A 16582-nucleotide genomic window follows, 5' to 3' on the forward strand; every position below is an offset into this window, starting at 1 on the left:
AGCCATATGGCCCATTTTTGCGCATAGTATGGATTGAACTACTCAAACCATATAGGATGTCCATGAGACTTTTCATGAGGTTGAGAACCGTTCTTCCACTCGTGAAAAGTTACACACCCATCCAAACTGGTATGGACCGTAAAGGCCCATACTATGCCTAAAATGGAAGGTATGATCCATACAACCCATATTAGAGCATAGTATGGGTCAAAACTACCCAAACCATACTGGATGTTTGTGAAAAATTGTATGGGTGGGGGTGAGAACCATTTCCCCACCCATGCAAAGTTTCACAACCATCAAATATGATATGGGCGATCAAGACCCATACTAAGCGCTAAAATGGGTCATATGAGTCATACAGTACATTTTAGCGCATAGTATGGGTCCAAACTACCCAAACCATATTGGATTGCTAAGAAATTTTTCACGAGTGGGACTAAGTACCGTTTCTCCACCGGTGCAAAGTTGCATAGTTATCCAAGTTTGAGGTTTATGGGTTAGGGTTTAGGGTTTAGGGTTCATGATTTAGGGTTTAGGGCATAGTGTATAGGGTATAGGGTTAAGGGTACAATGTTTAGGATTTAGGATTTATGAGGTTTATGGTTTAGGGTTTATGGTTCAAGGTTTAAGGTTTAGGTTTTAGGGTTTAGGGTTTAGGGTACATGGTTTATGGTTTTGGGGTTTAGGATATAGGGTATATGGTTTAGGGGTACACAATTTAGGATTTAGGGTTTATGGTTCAAGGTTTAAGGTTTATGGTTTATGGTTTAGGGTTTATGGGTTAGGGTTTAGGGCTTAGAGTATAGGGTTTAGGGTTTGTGGTTCAAGGTTTCAAATTTAGGGTTTATGATTTAGGGTTTAGGGTTTAGGGTTTAGGATTTATAGTCTAGATTTAGGGTTCAAAGCTAAGGGTTTAGGTTCATAGTCGAAGGTTTAAGGTTTAAGGTTTTAGGTTTATGGTTCAGGGATTACAATTCAGGGTTTAAGGTTTATAATGCATAGTATGGATCGAGACCGCCCAAACCATATTAGATGGCGATGAAACTTTGCACAGTTGGAGGTGAGCACCATTTACCCACTCATACAAAGTTGCACGGTCATTTGATATGGTTTGGGTGGTCAAGGGCCATAATATGCGCTAAAATGGCCCGTATGGCTCATTTGGCCCATTTTAGCACATAGTATGGTTCGGGACCTCACAAACAAAATCGGATGAATAAAAGAAATTGTACAGGTGGGGTTGAGCATTTTTCCTCCACCGATACAAAGTTTCACAGCCCTCCAATATGGTTTGGGGGGTCAAGGACCATACTATGCGCTAAGATGGATAGTATGAGACAAATGACCAATTTTAGCGCATAATATGGGTCGGGACTACCCAGATGGCTCTAAAACTTTGCATGGGTGGGTTTGAGCACAAATCCCCCAGGCGTGCAAAGTTGCAAATCCATCCAATATGGTATGGGTGATAAAGACCCGAACTATATGGTAAAATGGGTTGTACATTTTAGGGTATAGTATGAGTCGGGACCACCCAAATTATATCCGATGTCCATGAGACTGTACACAAGTGGGGATGAGAGTCATTCTTCCATTCGTGCAAATTTTTACAGGAATGACATATGGTTTTGGCGATCAAGGCCCATACTATGTGGTAAAATGATTCGTATGGCTCATATGGCCAATTTTAGTGTATATTATGTATCGGGACCTCCCAAATGATATCGGATGGCCACTAAAATTTTCACGAGTGGAGGCAAGCACTATTTCCCCACTCGTGTAAAGTTGAATAGCCGTCCAAACTACTATGGGTTGTCAAGGCCCATACTATGAGGTAAATTGGGTCGTATGACTTGTACGACCCATTTTAGCATATAGTATGGTTCGGGACCACCCAAACCATATTGGATGCCCACGTGACTTTGAACGGGTGGGTTTGAGATCCATTTCTTCACCCTTACAAAGTCTCATGGCCATCCTTCTATAGCATAGGTGGCCTTGTCAATGCTACCAGCCCCATCATGGTGTCATCGGCCATGGCGTTTTCCTCTTCATTCTTCACGCACCCGTCAACACACCTTCCATGTTCGCTGGCCCATTCGTCCATGCCACCCCATCGTCTCACCAGTACACGGTCCGTCGGCCTCATCGACGCTACTGGCCCCGTCATGGTGGAGTTGGCGGTGGCATCATCTACTCCGACCTTCATGCACCCATTGAACCTTGCCGATACACCCATTGTGTCGGCTCACCCGTCAACCCATGCCACCCCATCATCATAGCCATGCACAATCTATCGGCTTTGTTGGCGCTATCGACCTTGATCGACCGTATCACGGTGCAATTGACGGTGGCATCGTTGCTCCGTGCTTCAAGCACCTGTCCACCTATCCACACCCATCGGCCCACTCCGTCCCATCAATTGAAGTGTTGCATGGAAAACCCCTTGGTTGTCTTCCCTTGATGTGGTCGGCCTCGTCGGTGCACCTGGCCTCAATGAACCTCAATCAACGTACATGTCAACCCTCGTAGACATACTCAAAGCGTCGGCCCTTGATTGTCCTTCGTCAACGTAGTCAGCCATGTCACGATGTAGTCATCAGTGGCTCGTCAAGCACCCATCCGCCCTCAATTGTGTGCTCGGATCCTTGCCGCACTACGGGCCACCACCTCGTTGTCGCACAGGGTGTCATCGGCCGATGCATCATTTGTGCCATCAGCCATTGCATCCTCTCATGGAAAACTTCTATTGGACTTCCCTCAACAAGGGGGTTTCCTCGTTTGTCGGACTGTGGGGTTCAAATGCACCGTGGGGTTTCCTGGGACCGTAGGGTTCATGGATGCCGTGGGGTTTTTTTGGGACCGCGAGGTTCATGATGCCTAACCATGGTCACTTCGGGTGCCTTGGACCGTGGGGTTGCCATGGTGCTTAAGGGGTTTGCTAGCCCATGCCAAATTGTGTGCAACTATAAGGGTAGTGGTGCTCAGTTGAGATGGGAACAGGGTGAACTACAGAGCAAAGGACTGGTGAGGTGAGGCAATGAGTTCCCCGCACCCCTCTTGTGACTTGGAGATGCAATCCCCTCTCTCGGGCGAGTTCCAATGCTACCTTCTGTCGAGGGGCTTGGCTACTTTTGGGGTGGTGATATTAGTTTATACTGGAGATCTTTAAGCTATTGCAACTTTGATTTTGTGCTCTTCCCCAAATCACCTAACAGTTGTTGAAATGTAATTGTACATGCTAGATGAGGACGAACTGTTTTGCCTTAGTTTTAGGTATAGTTATGATGGTTATTCAAAACATTACTTCTATGTTGATTGGTTCAGTTTTGTTTTTGCTTTAATTGTGCTACATAATGTTCGGGTCTAAATAAATTTTAGTAAAATTTCAAGCTGTTTTACCAAAAAAATCATAAAATTATTATATATTTTTGTAGAGATGGTTTTTTTTATGTTTATAAAAGCCAAGTGTTAGTACTTAGTGTTACAAAACAATGGAATGCACTTCAAAGATAAGTTTTCAAGTCACATGCAAACTATAGACATAATTTCATACTTGAGCACGTGCTGAATAAGAGCATAATTTTGGTGTTCCAAAGGTCCCCTCATGAAATTGGTACTATTCTAGTGCAATTTGACAGCTACAAATGACTTTATATGTTTAAACCAAGAAACTACGTATCTTTTGGGCTCCCTAACTCAATTAAATCTCGTTGCTTGAAGTCTATCTTGAATTTTTTATCGTGCAAAAACTCTTGAAAATCTCGAGTTCTCCATAATAACATTGAAACCAAGGTTTTAGGCACCCCAATTATTTACGTACCACGTACTTTGATACATTTAGTTGATGTACATGGAAAGTTTGATATTATTTGAGGTTTTGAATGCTTATGTCTCAAGAATGAAAATATGAAAGTTTTCTCTAATGCAGTTTTGAATATTTAAAATGATCCAATAATTGTTTCATACCAAAGCCCTTCTACTTGCCACCTTGAGTGCTCAATGGAAATGGCAAGCAATGTATCACTTTTTAAAACTCACAAATACATCAAAAACATATTTTTCTTTGTATACAATGATATGCTTGAAATGATCATATCAAACACATGGAACTTTCCATTATTTTATATACTCCAAAGTCAATTTTTTTGCACATGAAACTTTCAATTATCTATAGCAAAATTGTGAAAGAGTCACCTAAAAATTTTATTCAAGGTCGCTTCATTTTTTCTTGAGCTTATAAAAGCGATTTATTCAAAGCGTCAATTGCAGTCTTACGAGGGTCAACTTGATGAGTATAGTTCTTGATCATGATAGATTCTAAAATGCAAGATTATATTTTTAAAAGACCCTCTAGCTAACATATTTAAGCATATCAAGAGGGTTTTCTTAAATAAACCGTCTAATGCAAGTAGCATTTAATTTAAATTTGTTGAAAAAAAGAACACTTAAAGTATCCTGTTTTGGTACCAAACTAGTGTTAAAGCCATAAATATTGTATTTGAACAATTTTGCTCTGTTTTATAATATATAATGTATTCACGTGGCTTTTTCTCCATTTTTGTCTATATGCATCATTGCGCCATTGTATTTAATGGTCTTTGCGTCCACTCCAGGTACGTATGCTCTAGGTATGTTCTCACAAGCAGGGACGACAAGCACTGTGCTCCGAGTGCGATGGAGAGTGAAGCTGCAGTCACGAAGGTCTGCTCAATATAGATGTTGCTTGTCCCACCGCTAGATCTAGTTGATCGAGTGAAAGAGACACTAAGAAGCACTACTACTGCTTCTCAGCGTCTCTTTCACCCGATCAATTAGATTTAGTGGTGGGGCAAGCAAATTTTATGAGCAGAGCTTCGTGATGCAGCTTCAGTCTCCATCACATGCGGAGCGCAGTGCTTTTACAAATTCACAAAAATTCAATAAAATCTCTCTACACAGGAATCCCTCCTCCTTTATGAGTCCTCTCTCTCTCTCTCTCTCTCTCTCTCTCTCTCTCTCTCTCTCTCTCTACTTGTCCATGTTTTCTTCTCCATTGATTCAATATTAAGTTTAAATGTTCGTGTGTTTAATGCAGGTATGGATGATGAGGAGTTTCTTTCTTCTTTGTCACCCCAGCAGAGGTACGTGGAGCGTCATCGCTCTGGCCCACCATCCCGCATTCCTACTCTCGCCGCGTCTTCCTCTGTTTCGCAGCATTCAGCGCACTTCGAAGCTTCGGTGTCGACGAGATGATCTTCACACTCGTCTACGCACCGGTGCTCTAGTGGTGGCGGCGGCGGTTGTTGTGGGGATGCCACCACCGATGCCTCGATACCACCTCGTGTTCGACGAGGCTCTTTACCCTCCCCTTCTTTGCCCGCCCCGACACCAGCCATGGCATCGCCATCTACACCAGGTTTTGCGCGCTTGACGGCCGTTCCTAGCGGCTACACACCACTAGCTACTCCTGCAAGAGTCACTCCAGTCGATACTATTCGCTTCGGGGCCCAAACTTCAGTGGAGACACCTAACGTCTGTACCCCCGTTGACACGCCGCTAGAGACCCCTGTTGGGACACCCAGGTTCACGCGTCACCGGCGAGAGGGCTTGCCTTACTCCGTCGACTTCAGCGGCAACATCATCTTGGATGATGAAGGCAAGAAGGTGATCTCGCGCATGCGCGGTCTTTGCTCGCAAGTGTTTAAACACTACATACTAAACACCTGGAGTGAAGTACCAAGTGATTTAAAAGATAGAGTCATCAGCAGGCTTCACGACGAGTTTCCCGTTCCAACACGGGATGACCGCTTCAATGAAGACGTGATGAAGGTTCGAATGCGTGAATACTGAAGCAGAAGCGTTCCGAAGTGCAAAAAACAATTAAGCATGGGTGAAACAGACCAGATTGGATGTGTTTAATAATCAAGTGATTTTGCCTATGATGTGTACAATTGTCATTGATTTACTTTCATCAATTTACTTTTGTCAGTTTTGTATCTTTATTCTGCAAACAATACTATGGATGATGGAGTTCATGTTTATATTGTCTTGTGGGTAACTACTTTGGGTCTATATCGAAGCTTGCACTTTCTTTCAAAGGTGAATCAATTATTAAAACATTCAATATGGTTGATGGTTGAATGCCCTGCCACCAAAAAGAATTCTCTCGGGCGTCGCTATGACCGTCGCTATATAAGGCTCTATAGCGTCACTATAAACGTCGCTATAGGTGGCCTGTAAACATCGCTATGATCGTCGCTATAGGCGTCGCTATATAACGACGCTTACAGAGACCATTATAGCGACGTTCCCGTATCGATGCTCTTAGAGACGCCGGGGAGTATAAAAACCCAATGTATTTCCGTCGCTAACAGCGTCACAAGTGCACACAACCTCTTGTAGTGTGATACCTCATTCTCACTATGATGTACCAAAATGAATCAAAGACTGAGTCTTTTTTGTGTTAATCCTTCTCCTTTGTTTAGATTCAATTGTATTTTGAACTAATATGTTCTTTTATGTATATGTATTAGTTTAAAAACAACAACATACACGTCCTAAACACAAGGTTCTCCCAGTTTACTAGGTAACTAGGACACTGGCTTTGGAGATTTTTTGTCTATATGATTGGATTGACCCACTGTCTTAATTCTTTATTAGGTTGGCATGTGTTAGATAGTCTTTCCTTGTCTATAGATTGGATTCTTGCTCACAGCTACTGTAGTCTTTGACTTTGATGGTTTCAGATTGCAGGTTAATCCAAAATTACTAACTCTTGTTTAATTATTTCGATTCTTATGATTTTAGGAAGATTTTACTTGTAAACGGACTACTCTTGGTTGGAATTTTTGTTTGAGGACTATCCATTGAAACCGGTAAAAGCATGAAAAATTTCTATGACTGATAATGAACGACATTCATACTATTTTCTACTAGCTAACAAAGCCTTCAAACTCCAATTGAAGTATAATCCTCTCTGTTAACATTGTCACCTATTGTTCCAATAAGACTCATGTATTTTTTGATATGATACAACTCTTTTAATTTTGACTTGACTGTTCTACTCTCATCAGCTTGATGAGGCAGTAGGCCCATACTCAATGGACCTACTGCCGACTCATTGAGTATAGTGCCTGGGTTAGGGCGAGCATGCACACACACACACACACACACTTGGTTTTGCAAAATGATCTCTCATTGCTTAAATATCAATTTGATGGAGATTATATTTTGTATTTACTAAGCAATGAAATTATTTGGAACCAAATAATTATTATATTTTGCAAAATGATCTCTCCTTGCTTAAATATCAATTTGATGGAGATTATATTTTGTATTTACGAAGCAATGAAATTATTTGGAACCAATAATCTCCCATTTTGTAGCCAAAATTCGTTTATTTTTTTGCATATAGTTTTTTTCTAAAGAAGTTATTGTATGCACTCATTTTATCATAGAATACATATACATTTTCAAAACAATAAAATGTACCAAAAATTGTTTGAAGTCTCACCTTTAAAATCCTTTTTAGATTTACATTGTCCATTTGTGTTGTTTTGAAAGTTTGCAGGTGCAAAGTGTTTCAATGAGGCATGGCCTCACGTACTCTACGGTTGATAGGTTCTAGGCTTTGCCACCTAAAATTATTTTACAGTTATCATCGAAATAAGCACCAAAATTTATGGTCCGAATAGAAACCGTTATGGGTGTCAGTATCACAATTGATTGGACATTGTATATATTAATCGTGATATCAATGCCCATCTCGATGGTTTGATAGCGACAACTGTTTCTTATGTGAATAAAAAAATCAAGGAAAACTATTGCCATTTGTTAATATGTTGGTGTTAGTATTTTAATCTAGAAGCATTTTCTTTTATTGTCTAGAAATCTTCCAAAGTCAGGGATGATTGAAGAAATGGTCTTAATAAAAATGCCTCATCTCCCACTAGAATAATTATTTCTTTTTGGAAAGACTATGTTGAGTGCTTTGTTGAGGTTTTGGTTGTGAAGGAGAGTGATAGAAAATTTCAAGGAAAAGGTGTCTTGCTAAAAGATTTTATTCTCACCGTGAGTCGTCTTGCTTGGGAGGTCAATTTAATTTTCATGGTCCTAGTGAGCTCTTTGATTCTCGTCTTCGTTCTCTTGTTTTTCAAATACTCTCCCACGCTTGAACCTCTCCAATTCATGAAGGCAATTTTCCTGCTAGTAAGCTTATTGCCAATCATTTTGTTGCATGAGTTTGAAGAAGACAAAATCTCACAAGAAAACTTGTAAAACAAAACTTTCTAGTGGATCAAATGGTGAGTTTTTGTCCACAGAGCTACCCCTTCACTACAGCTATCATGCATCCAATTTTGATATAAAGGCAACATAAAGGTTACATGTGATAGGCTTTAGAGTTTAGAAAGCTTGAGGTTTTCCATATCTGAAAAGACCACATCCACAAACTACATATAATGTGAGTATGACAACCAATACAAGTAAAACTAGTGTTCTAACTTTTTTCCAATTTGTTCTAGTTTCTTGTATCACACCAACTTTACAAGAAATGCAATTAAAACATAAAAGTGATGGGTCATTATTCCATGCTGCACAATCCAAAGATGTATTGGTTTGATTTGATGGAGTGCTCCATTGTTTCCCATCAACATATGAGTAGTTGCAAGAATTGGGAGGTTTGCAACATCCAAACTGCAAAAATGAGGAAAAAAGGATATATTCAAATTAGCTATTATTTTATTGTCAAATAAGCCATATCTTATCACTTATTTAAAAAATTGGTTTAGTGATGTCTATTTGCCATATTGGCATCTTAAAAGCTCACAAAGTAGGAAAATACACTTTGAAATGTTTGTATTAGGGCGCTTTTGCATAGTTGGGGTTAACCCCTACCTTGCTTATATAAGATTACCCCCGCCCCTCACTTCTAACTCCGTCGATTTGGTAGAGTTTTTGCTACCCCTGCCCTCTCAAGGAGTTCTTTAATAGCAAGGGCAAGAAGTAGACAAGGTAATGCACAACGGCCTCAACTCTGCCAGGCTACGTACAAAACCCCTTTTATATAGAGAACAATGAGGCTAAACCTTAATTTAATGTTCTATGAAAGCATCAAATTTATTTTAGCCCGGAGCATCCTTAAATGAATCTTGTGAGGAACACAATATAAGTATAGAAGCAAGCCTAACTTGAAGGATAACCATTGCTGTTTTCATAACATCTTCTACTTTAATTCATGCATATTTAAGGGCATTGAAGGAAAAGAAATTTCTCATGCAATCACAAACAAAGGGAGCATACCACAAACTTATCTACAAAGCAAAACTACTTCTCCCCGCTAAACAATCAACGGGGACCTAAGTCTTACTATCGGGGGCATTACCAATTGGGATCAAGAAAAAAGCTAGAGGAATAGGCACAGACCTCTACTCAGGATGCAAAGCACCTATTGAAGACCCTCTTCATCTTTTCACAGACTGTCAAGCCACGAGAGGTCTAGTGAGTAAATTAGTGTGCAAATGGGTGTAGAAGACTTGGAAGATCTGCTTTTTCAAGAATGACTTAATCCTAGGAGGAAAAAGGTACAAAAACCACGCTATGCTAGTTTGCACTCAAATCATTTTCTTTTGCTATCTCAAGCAAACATAAAAGTCAAGACACTTTAATAGGAAACCCTGTGATGGCCAAGGTTGAAGATATCTTGCTTGATGGATTTTCTCTGTTTGAAAAAAAAAGGATTCCAATGAGTGGAAACAAACACTCCCCAATCTTAGACACTCAAAACGTGCTAGATATGGGTCTCTATCTATGAGTCGAATTAACACACCTCTAATCGTAGCTATGTAAAGGTATATGTAAAGGCTTAGGCATGTGGTATCTTTTGGCTCCTCATCGCATGGATTTTGCTTGCGGCTTCTTGTATATGTTCATTTTTGAGATAATATTGTGGTGTGTGTGTCCCCAGGCATGTCCAACCACCTAGTGTGGGAGGACAGATAATGGTTGTAACTACCTAGACCTCGATATAAGAAGACATGACTTGCTCAAGGGCAAAGCAGGCTCAGTTTGGTTCAATCTCTCGTCGACATGTGAGTACATCACATTGGTGGAGATAACTCCTTTCTTAATTCTTGAAGATTGTTTTCTTGGGTTTTTTCTACGTGTTAGCAATGGCATTTTCTTGGGATACCGGCTATATATATATATATATATATATATATATATATATATATATATATATATATATATATATATATATATATATATATATAGAGAGAGAGAGAGAGAGAGAGAGAGAGAGAGTATGCCTAGAGAAAGGTTGCTACCGGCATGCACATAGAGGGAGCTCTTGTCTGCATCTTCTCGGAGTTCTTGTACCCATGCAGTGACCAGCATCTATCCCTTTGCTGCTGCTCATCAAGAAGTTTGGAAAAGCTTCCCAATTCCGAACAGTTGATCAGGTCGCCATGCCAGAACCAAGACTCGAGGTAGCCCATGATGAAGACATTGTGATCAGAGAGCTGCCGAAACTGAAGGAGTTGTGCTGCTATTATGGCTGCTCTCAACAAATTGCAACCATCACGCAAGGGAGCAAAGCAAAGAAGCAAGGTACTGTGAATCTCAACAAGGTCATCACCAATCAGAGCAGCAAGGCCAGCTCAGCTATCCAGTCATCTCAGCAGTTAAGAGGTTTCTTCATTGTCTTGCACAGATGGCCTTTGCACTTGATACTGGGTAGCAGTGGCGTTCAGAGAGCAACTCTAGCTACCAAAGCCACCCGCTCTCTGGGGCTTCTAGCCTTGATAGCTTGATTGTCTGTGTGCTCTACCAGTGCGGTTTTGATTGGCGTCATACACATGAGCGCTCATCGGCCTCGTTTTCTTCAGAATTTTGTCCTGGTTTGCTGCTGTCGACGTGGCAGTTGATCTTCCTAAATCAGATTTTCCTAGTGAGCTGACGGTGCCAGCGAAGATACTACTAATAAGAGGTGCAGTTCAAGGACCAAGGTGCTGCCCAAGCCTTAAATGCATGTCCGACCAAGCCACTCATAACCGCTCTCAAGTCTTGCTCCTGCTCCATTGGCATTTGCTACGCTCTCAATGCAGGTGTTCGTTCACACATGTCGAGTACAAAATCAAGAACCGTATTCATGGGGTTGTTCACACACATAGAAGTGGCTGCATCTTTGGTGCAGAGGTGCCTAGTTTTTTCATTTGCAAAAGTAGCCGTCAAGCTCCATGATTCAGTTTAAGTTTTAAGGTCTCTTTCTGTGTAGTAGTTTTTTCCTAGTCTTTGTCTTTTGATCACACTGAGCCCCTTTACGGAGTCGAGTCCCTATCCCCTAAGTTGTTGTATGATCGCTCCCTCCAAATGAGGCATCGGAGTTGATCGCTCTTCTCGAGTCCATTCTCAGCTCAAAATTGTAAAAAAAGATAGACATCTTTTTTCTCCCTAAGGGGGGAGGTGTGGTGTGTGTGTCCCCAGGCATGTCCGACCACCTAGTGTGGGAGGACAGATGATGGTTGTGACTACCTAGATCTCGATATAAGGAGACGCTTGCTCGAGGGCAAAGCAGGCTCAGTTTGGTTCAGTCTCTCGTCCACATGTGAGTACATCAGAATATAACTCTCACTCACAATTATCAATATGGCGAAAACCAAAAAAGGAAGTCCTCATGCACAAAGAGATTCACATTTTGACACTACAATAGACAAGTAATGGTCTAGCATATCCTTTGGTCCTGCAAAGCAAGGGGCTTAGCACCAACGTTTCCTGAGGAGAATGCTCATGCATTTCTATGCTGGACCTTGTTTGCTTTTAGCAAAACCTACTCTCTCTTTTTATATTCAATCCTACAAATAGAGACACTGATTTAGCAAGATGTAGTTAACAGAAGCAGAAGAAACGGAGGGGAGGGGACATGAATCGTTGTTCTTAAATTCCATGCCTATGTAGTTGAAACATGGAATGTAAAATGTATGTTAAAATTGAGGTATTGCATATAATTATTTTGTATCTTTTAAAGCCCTTCATATTAATGAATTGCATTGAAGTAACCAAATACATTATCCCAAGACATCTTGAAAACCTGAATTGTTAGACAAGGCCACCAACCAGCATAACTAGTTTGAATTTCAAAACATTCAACAGTAGGATCACAAAGTGAACGTGGGACTGGACTCTTACCTCGATTGGTAAAAGGTGGCTTTGGTAGAAGTCGTCGGATGCTTGAGGAGGGGCCGAGGGGAGGGGGGAGGAGCAAACGTGGAGGTCTTGCATGCAAGACACGATGTGGCGCCAGCGCTTGGTGTTGTGGACGCGATGGCGGAACCAAGCGGGGTAGAGGGAGAGGACGTCGGCGGGCTGTTGGGCGCGGCGCAGGCTGCTCGTGGTCATGGCAAATGTGAAAAGGAGGAAGCAGAGCAGGAGCAGGGCGAGCAAGAGCAGCGCGCACAAGTGCGCCCACAGCAGGGCGGGCTTGTAGAGGACGGCACCCGCCACGCCCACGCAGGCCACCGCAGTTAACAGGGCGCCCAGGGCGGCGATGCTCTCCTCTAGGAAGGCGCCCATGCAAGACGATATCCGCCGGGTGTGAAACAGCCATACGAGGGGCAGGACAACCAGAAGCACCCCCATCGCCACCTCCACCCCCTTTATCCAATGCCCTGTCCAGAACGACCAATTAAATCCATTCATCTCCTCACTGCTACCTCCCTCTACTCTCCTCCAGGACCCCTTTCTCGCCTCTCCATTCTTCATGCTCGCTCTCTCTCTCTCTCTCTCTCTCTCTCTCTCAACATATATGTATCTCCTCTCTCTTTCCTTCAAGCTCCCGCAAGCCTTCGCAAGCAAACCCAGTCCCACTTTGTTGACGACAGCACTTCCACGGCATCCCCTTTGCATCCTACGAAACTCCACTTTCCCAAGACTCTCTCTCTCTCTCTCTCTCTCTCTCTCTCGGATTGACGATAACACAATTATGCTCTAAGAGAATTACTTGTGCAGTGGACAATACTTGGCTAGCTCAACACACTAACTGGTTTGGGAAATGTTTGATTTAAGTACGAACGTTCAATTTCAACACACTAACTTGTGCGTGACCCGTCTGTGAGAGAGTGAGTGAGTGAGAAGCATGCCACGAATGCTTACAGCTTCAATCCCATCAGACATCATTAAAGAGAGTGCATATTTATCGATCATCAATTTTATAGTGGCTTTAAGTACTACAATTCAACCCTTCAAAAAAGAGAGAGAAAGAGAGATTCACACAAAGCATGGTCATGGCCTCAGTCCAAAGAGGCATCAAAGAGACATACTATGAGTTGTGAATGACACACACACACACTCTCGTGTGTGTGTGTATGAGAGAGAGAGAGAGAGATCATACTTATGTACTTTGTTTTGTAACATGCCTTTCCTGCTAAGGCAATGGTCACACGAGGCTTAGTTTTCAAGAATTCTAGCATATAGCTAAGCCTCTTCCACGGTCACGCGCTCGTAAGTATGCCGGCATAGTACAACTATGCGTGCCCTCCCCAACTATGCCCAAAAAGGCATAGTTGCAACCTTTAGGCTCGAATAATCATTGCCAACCCTTGTGTGACGCATTCTGTACCACAAGTAGGCCAAGCTGACATTGGTGGCAAAATTTGCTACTCCTGACGTTTTGCTGCAGCACCGACTTCATCCAGAATGGCAACGCCGATATCTTGCATAGCAGAGTTGCTTCTCATCTGTGTGTGTGTGTGTGTGTCACACACACACACACGCGCGCGTATGTCCTACAGTAGAGCTCACAACTTCCCACTGTTTTCGTAGAATGATGATAGCCCTGCTATTTGCATACTGCTACATGTGGCTATGGCCTCAATGCTTTAGTTTTTAGCGCTCACTTCAGAGCTTTGCCACTCTCTATCCCTCTGTCTCTCCCTCATCAGACACTTGCTCTCTTTAATCTTTCATATACTCTCTCTCTCTCTCTCTCTCTCTCTCTCTCTCTCTCTCTCTCTTAGCCTCTCTTGTTACGATTAGCTCAACTTGGATGATCACTTGTGTGTGCAACGCCTCTAAGCTTGACAACCATGTGTAACAAAGTTATACATCATATGCATGTGATGACACCTAGAAGCCTATGTGTGAGAAGGCTATATCCCTCATTATGCCTATATATATGAAGCACTTTGTACATGAATTTCTAATCAAGTAATTCTGCATCCTTTTATCATGAATGGCTCTTTTGTTTATCCACCCTAGACCTTACAACTATTATCAGAGTGTGTTAGGTCTTAGGCTACTTAGGCATAATCTCCCTACTAGATCATCTAGTTCTTCTTCTAACTAGGGGATCGATTCAATTTCTTTATATTAGCGTTATTACTCATTGTAAATATTTTTTATCTTTTATTTTTCTTTTGTTTTTTAAGTGTTTCTCTATCTACATGCATGCTAGGTGTCTCATTCAGGTTCTAATAAGTGGCATGGAAAGCATGGGAGGATGAGCCAAGAGTCAAGAGGTTCTCTGTCTTTTTCATTTAATGAGAGAGGTTTTTGAGTTTTCCAATTGAGAGATACTACCACTTTTATTTTCTTATTATAAGCTGGAAACTAGCTCAATCACGAATATCAAGGAGACACTGGCCACTGCCCCTAATCTTTCCACTGTGTTATGCGTTTTTTCTTTCATGCTTGGCGCTACCAATCAACACTTGAAAGGAGGGTGGTAATGTGTGTGCTAGTCTCCACCCAATCGTGCTATCTTATAGCCTCCCCCTAGCGTACACACTGTTCGGTCGTGCCGGTGGCCTTGCCCGTAGGACCCATGTCCTTACATTACCCCCCCCTTGGAGAATCGTTTTTGTCCTCGAAAACAAACGTAGGAAAACATTTCCTGAGTGCGGAGACATTCTCCCATGTAGAACCTTCTTCAGGTCTATCTAGCCATTTACCAGCATCTGTCGTCTGACATGATGTCTGGTGCAAGCTCATGAGAATCCAAAATCTTTTCGGGCTCATGAGGAATGCTTGGTGCTTCGATAAGGTCAACTAACACACCTGTGTCAATGACATTATCATTCTGTCCTAGCTGGTTTTGTAAACAGCTTACATGAAAAACACGATGACAGCTCGTGAGTTCTTTGGAAGAGGTAACTTATAGGCCGCTTGACCTATACGTTTGAGAATGGCAAATGGTCCACAATAGCGTGTTGAAAGTTTAGCAACTTTTCTCGTCTTCAGACTTTCTAAATGCTCCGGAACTTTGAGAAAAACCTTGTCTCCTTCTTCGAAAGTAGCAAGACGATGATGCTCATCGGCGTACTTCTTATATCGATCTTGAGCTTGCTTAACATTCTTTCAAGCAACTCGAAGCATGTCAAAATGGTCTTGGAGAAAATCCTTCGTTTGTGTATCTTCTCCTTAGCCAACCCCATCGTAACGGGTGATCTAGGTTGAAATCCATATAACAGCATAAATGGACTAAACCCTGTAGTCACATGCTTTAAACTATTATAAGCAAATTCCAATATAGGTAAGTAGTCTTCCCATTTGGTTTGCTTCTTGCTAATGTACTCTCATAGCATATCCTCTAGCACTTGATTAACTCTTTCAGTTTGACCATCCGTTTCTGGATGATCAGCCGTACTTAGATTAAGTTTAGTTTCGAACTTTTGGAACACAGCTCTTCAGAAGTGATTATCAAACTTTCGACCTCTGTCACTAATGATACTAGCTGGAAGACCGTAGAGTTTATATATATGCTCTATAAATATAAATAGCTGGAAGACCGTAGAGTTTATATATATGCTCTATAAATAGCTGGAAGACCGTAGAGTTTATATATATGCTCTATACTAGCTGGAAGACCGTAGAGTTTATATATATGCTCTATAAATATATGTGCTAATTCCGGTGTCTTAACAGTAGTCGTAGTGGGAATGAATCGACTCATCTTTGTGAGACGGTCTACAATTACCAATATGGCATCATGTCCACGATTTGTAGTAGGTAGTCCTACTACAAAATCCATAGAGATACTCTCCCACTTACCTTGTGGAATCTCTAAAAGATATAAAAGGCCACCTACCTTGAGGCGCTTTGCCTTATTAACTTGGCCATGTTGGCAGTTTAGTACGTACTCTTGAACATCATGATGTCGACCAATAAAATTTCCGTCGAACTAAGGCATACGTCTTACGAATACATGGATGTTCAGCACTTGGACTATCGTGACACTCAAATAAAATTTGGCGCCTAGTGTCCGAGTCCTTTGGCACACATACTCTACCCTTGTAGAGTAAGTAGCCATCATCAATGGAAAAATTCTTCCATCGCTTAATCTCTTCCTGTTTAGGGGTGGAGATCTGTGTGTTGGAGTTTTTATCTGCGCGTGCAGAGACATGTTGATCTAGCTGTGCAGAGACATGTGAGTGTGAGGGATCCCTTTTTAAAATTTCACTCCAAACTTTAGCATATGATTGATCTTGTGCACACTTGCCACGTAATGGCTCCAAAAATCCACTCTTTATTTCCGTGAAAGCAAGTGAATTAATATGAGGCATCCAACTTAGTGCATCCGCTACTACATTATATCGCCCCTTGC

At 41.8% G+C, this 16582-nt stretch overlaps 1 protein-coding gene across 1 annotated transcript; it reads right to left on the reverse strand.

The window, feature by feature from the left end:
* Window positions 1-8488: 8488 nt before the first annotated feature.
* LOC147423881 (uncharacterized) lies at window positions 8489-12667 on the reverse strand (the record flags this gene model as incomplete). Its single annotated transcript, XM_086501412.1, has 2 exons — window positions 8489-8679; window positions 12172-12667. Coding segments are annotated over 2 exons (543 nt in total), but the record flags the coding sequence as incomplete, so codon positions are not given.
* Between the last annotated feature and the right edge of the window lie 3915 nt (window positions 12668-16582).

Source organism: Adiantum capillus-veneris, chromosome 26 (assembly GCF_014529385.1).
Source record: "Adiantum capillus-veneris isolate H3 chromosome 26, ASM1452938v2, whole genome shotgun sequence".
In the NCBI taxonomy this organism is placed as follows: domain Eukaryota; kingdom Viridiplantae; phylum Streptophyta; class Polypodiopsida; order Polypodiales; family Pteridaceae; genus Adiantum; species Adiantum capillus-veneris.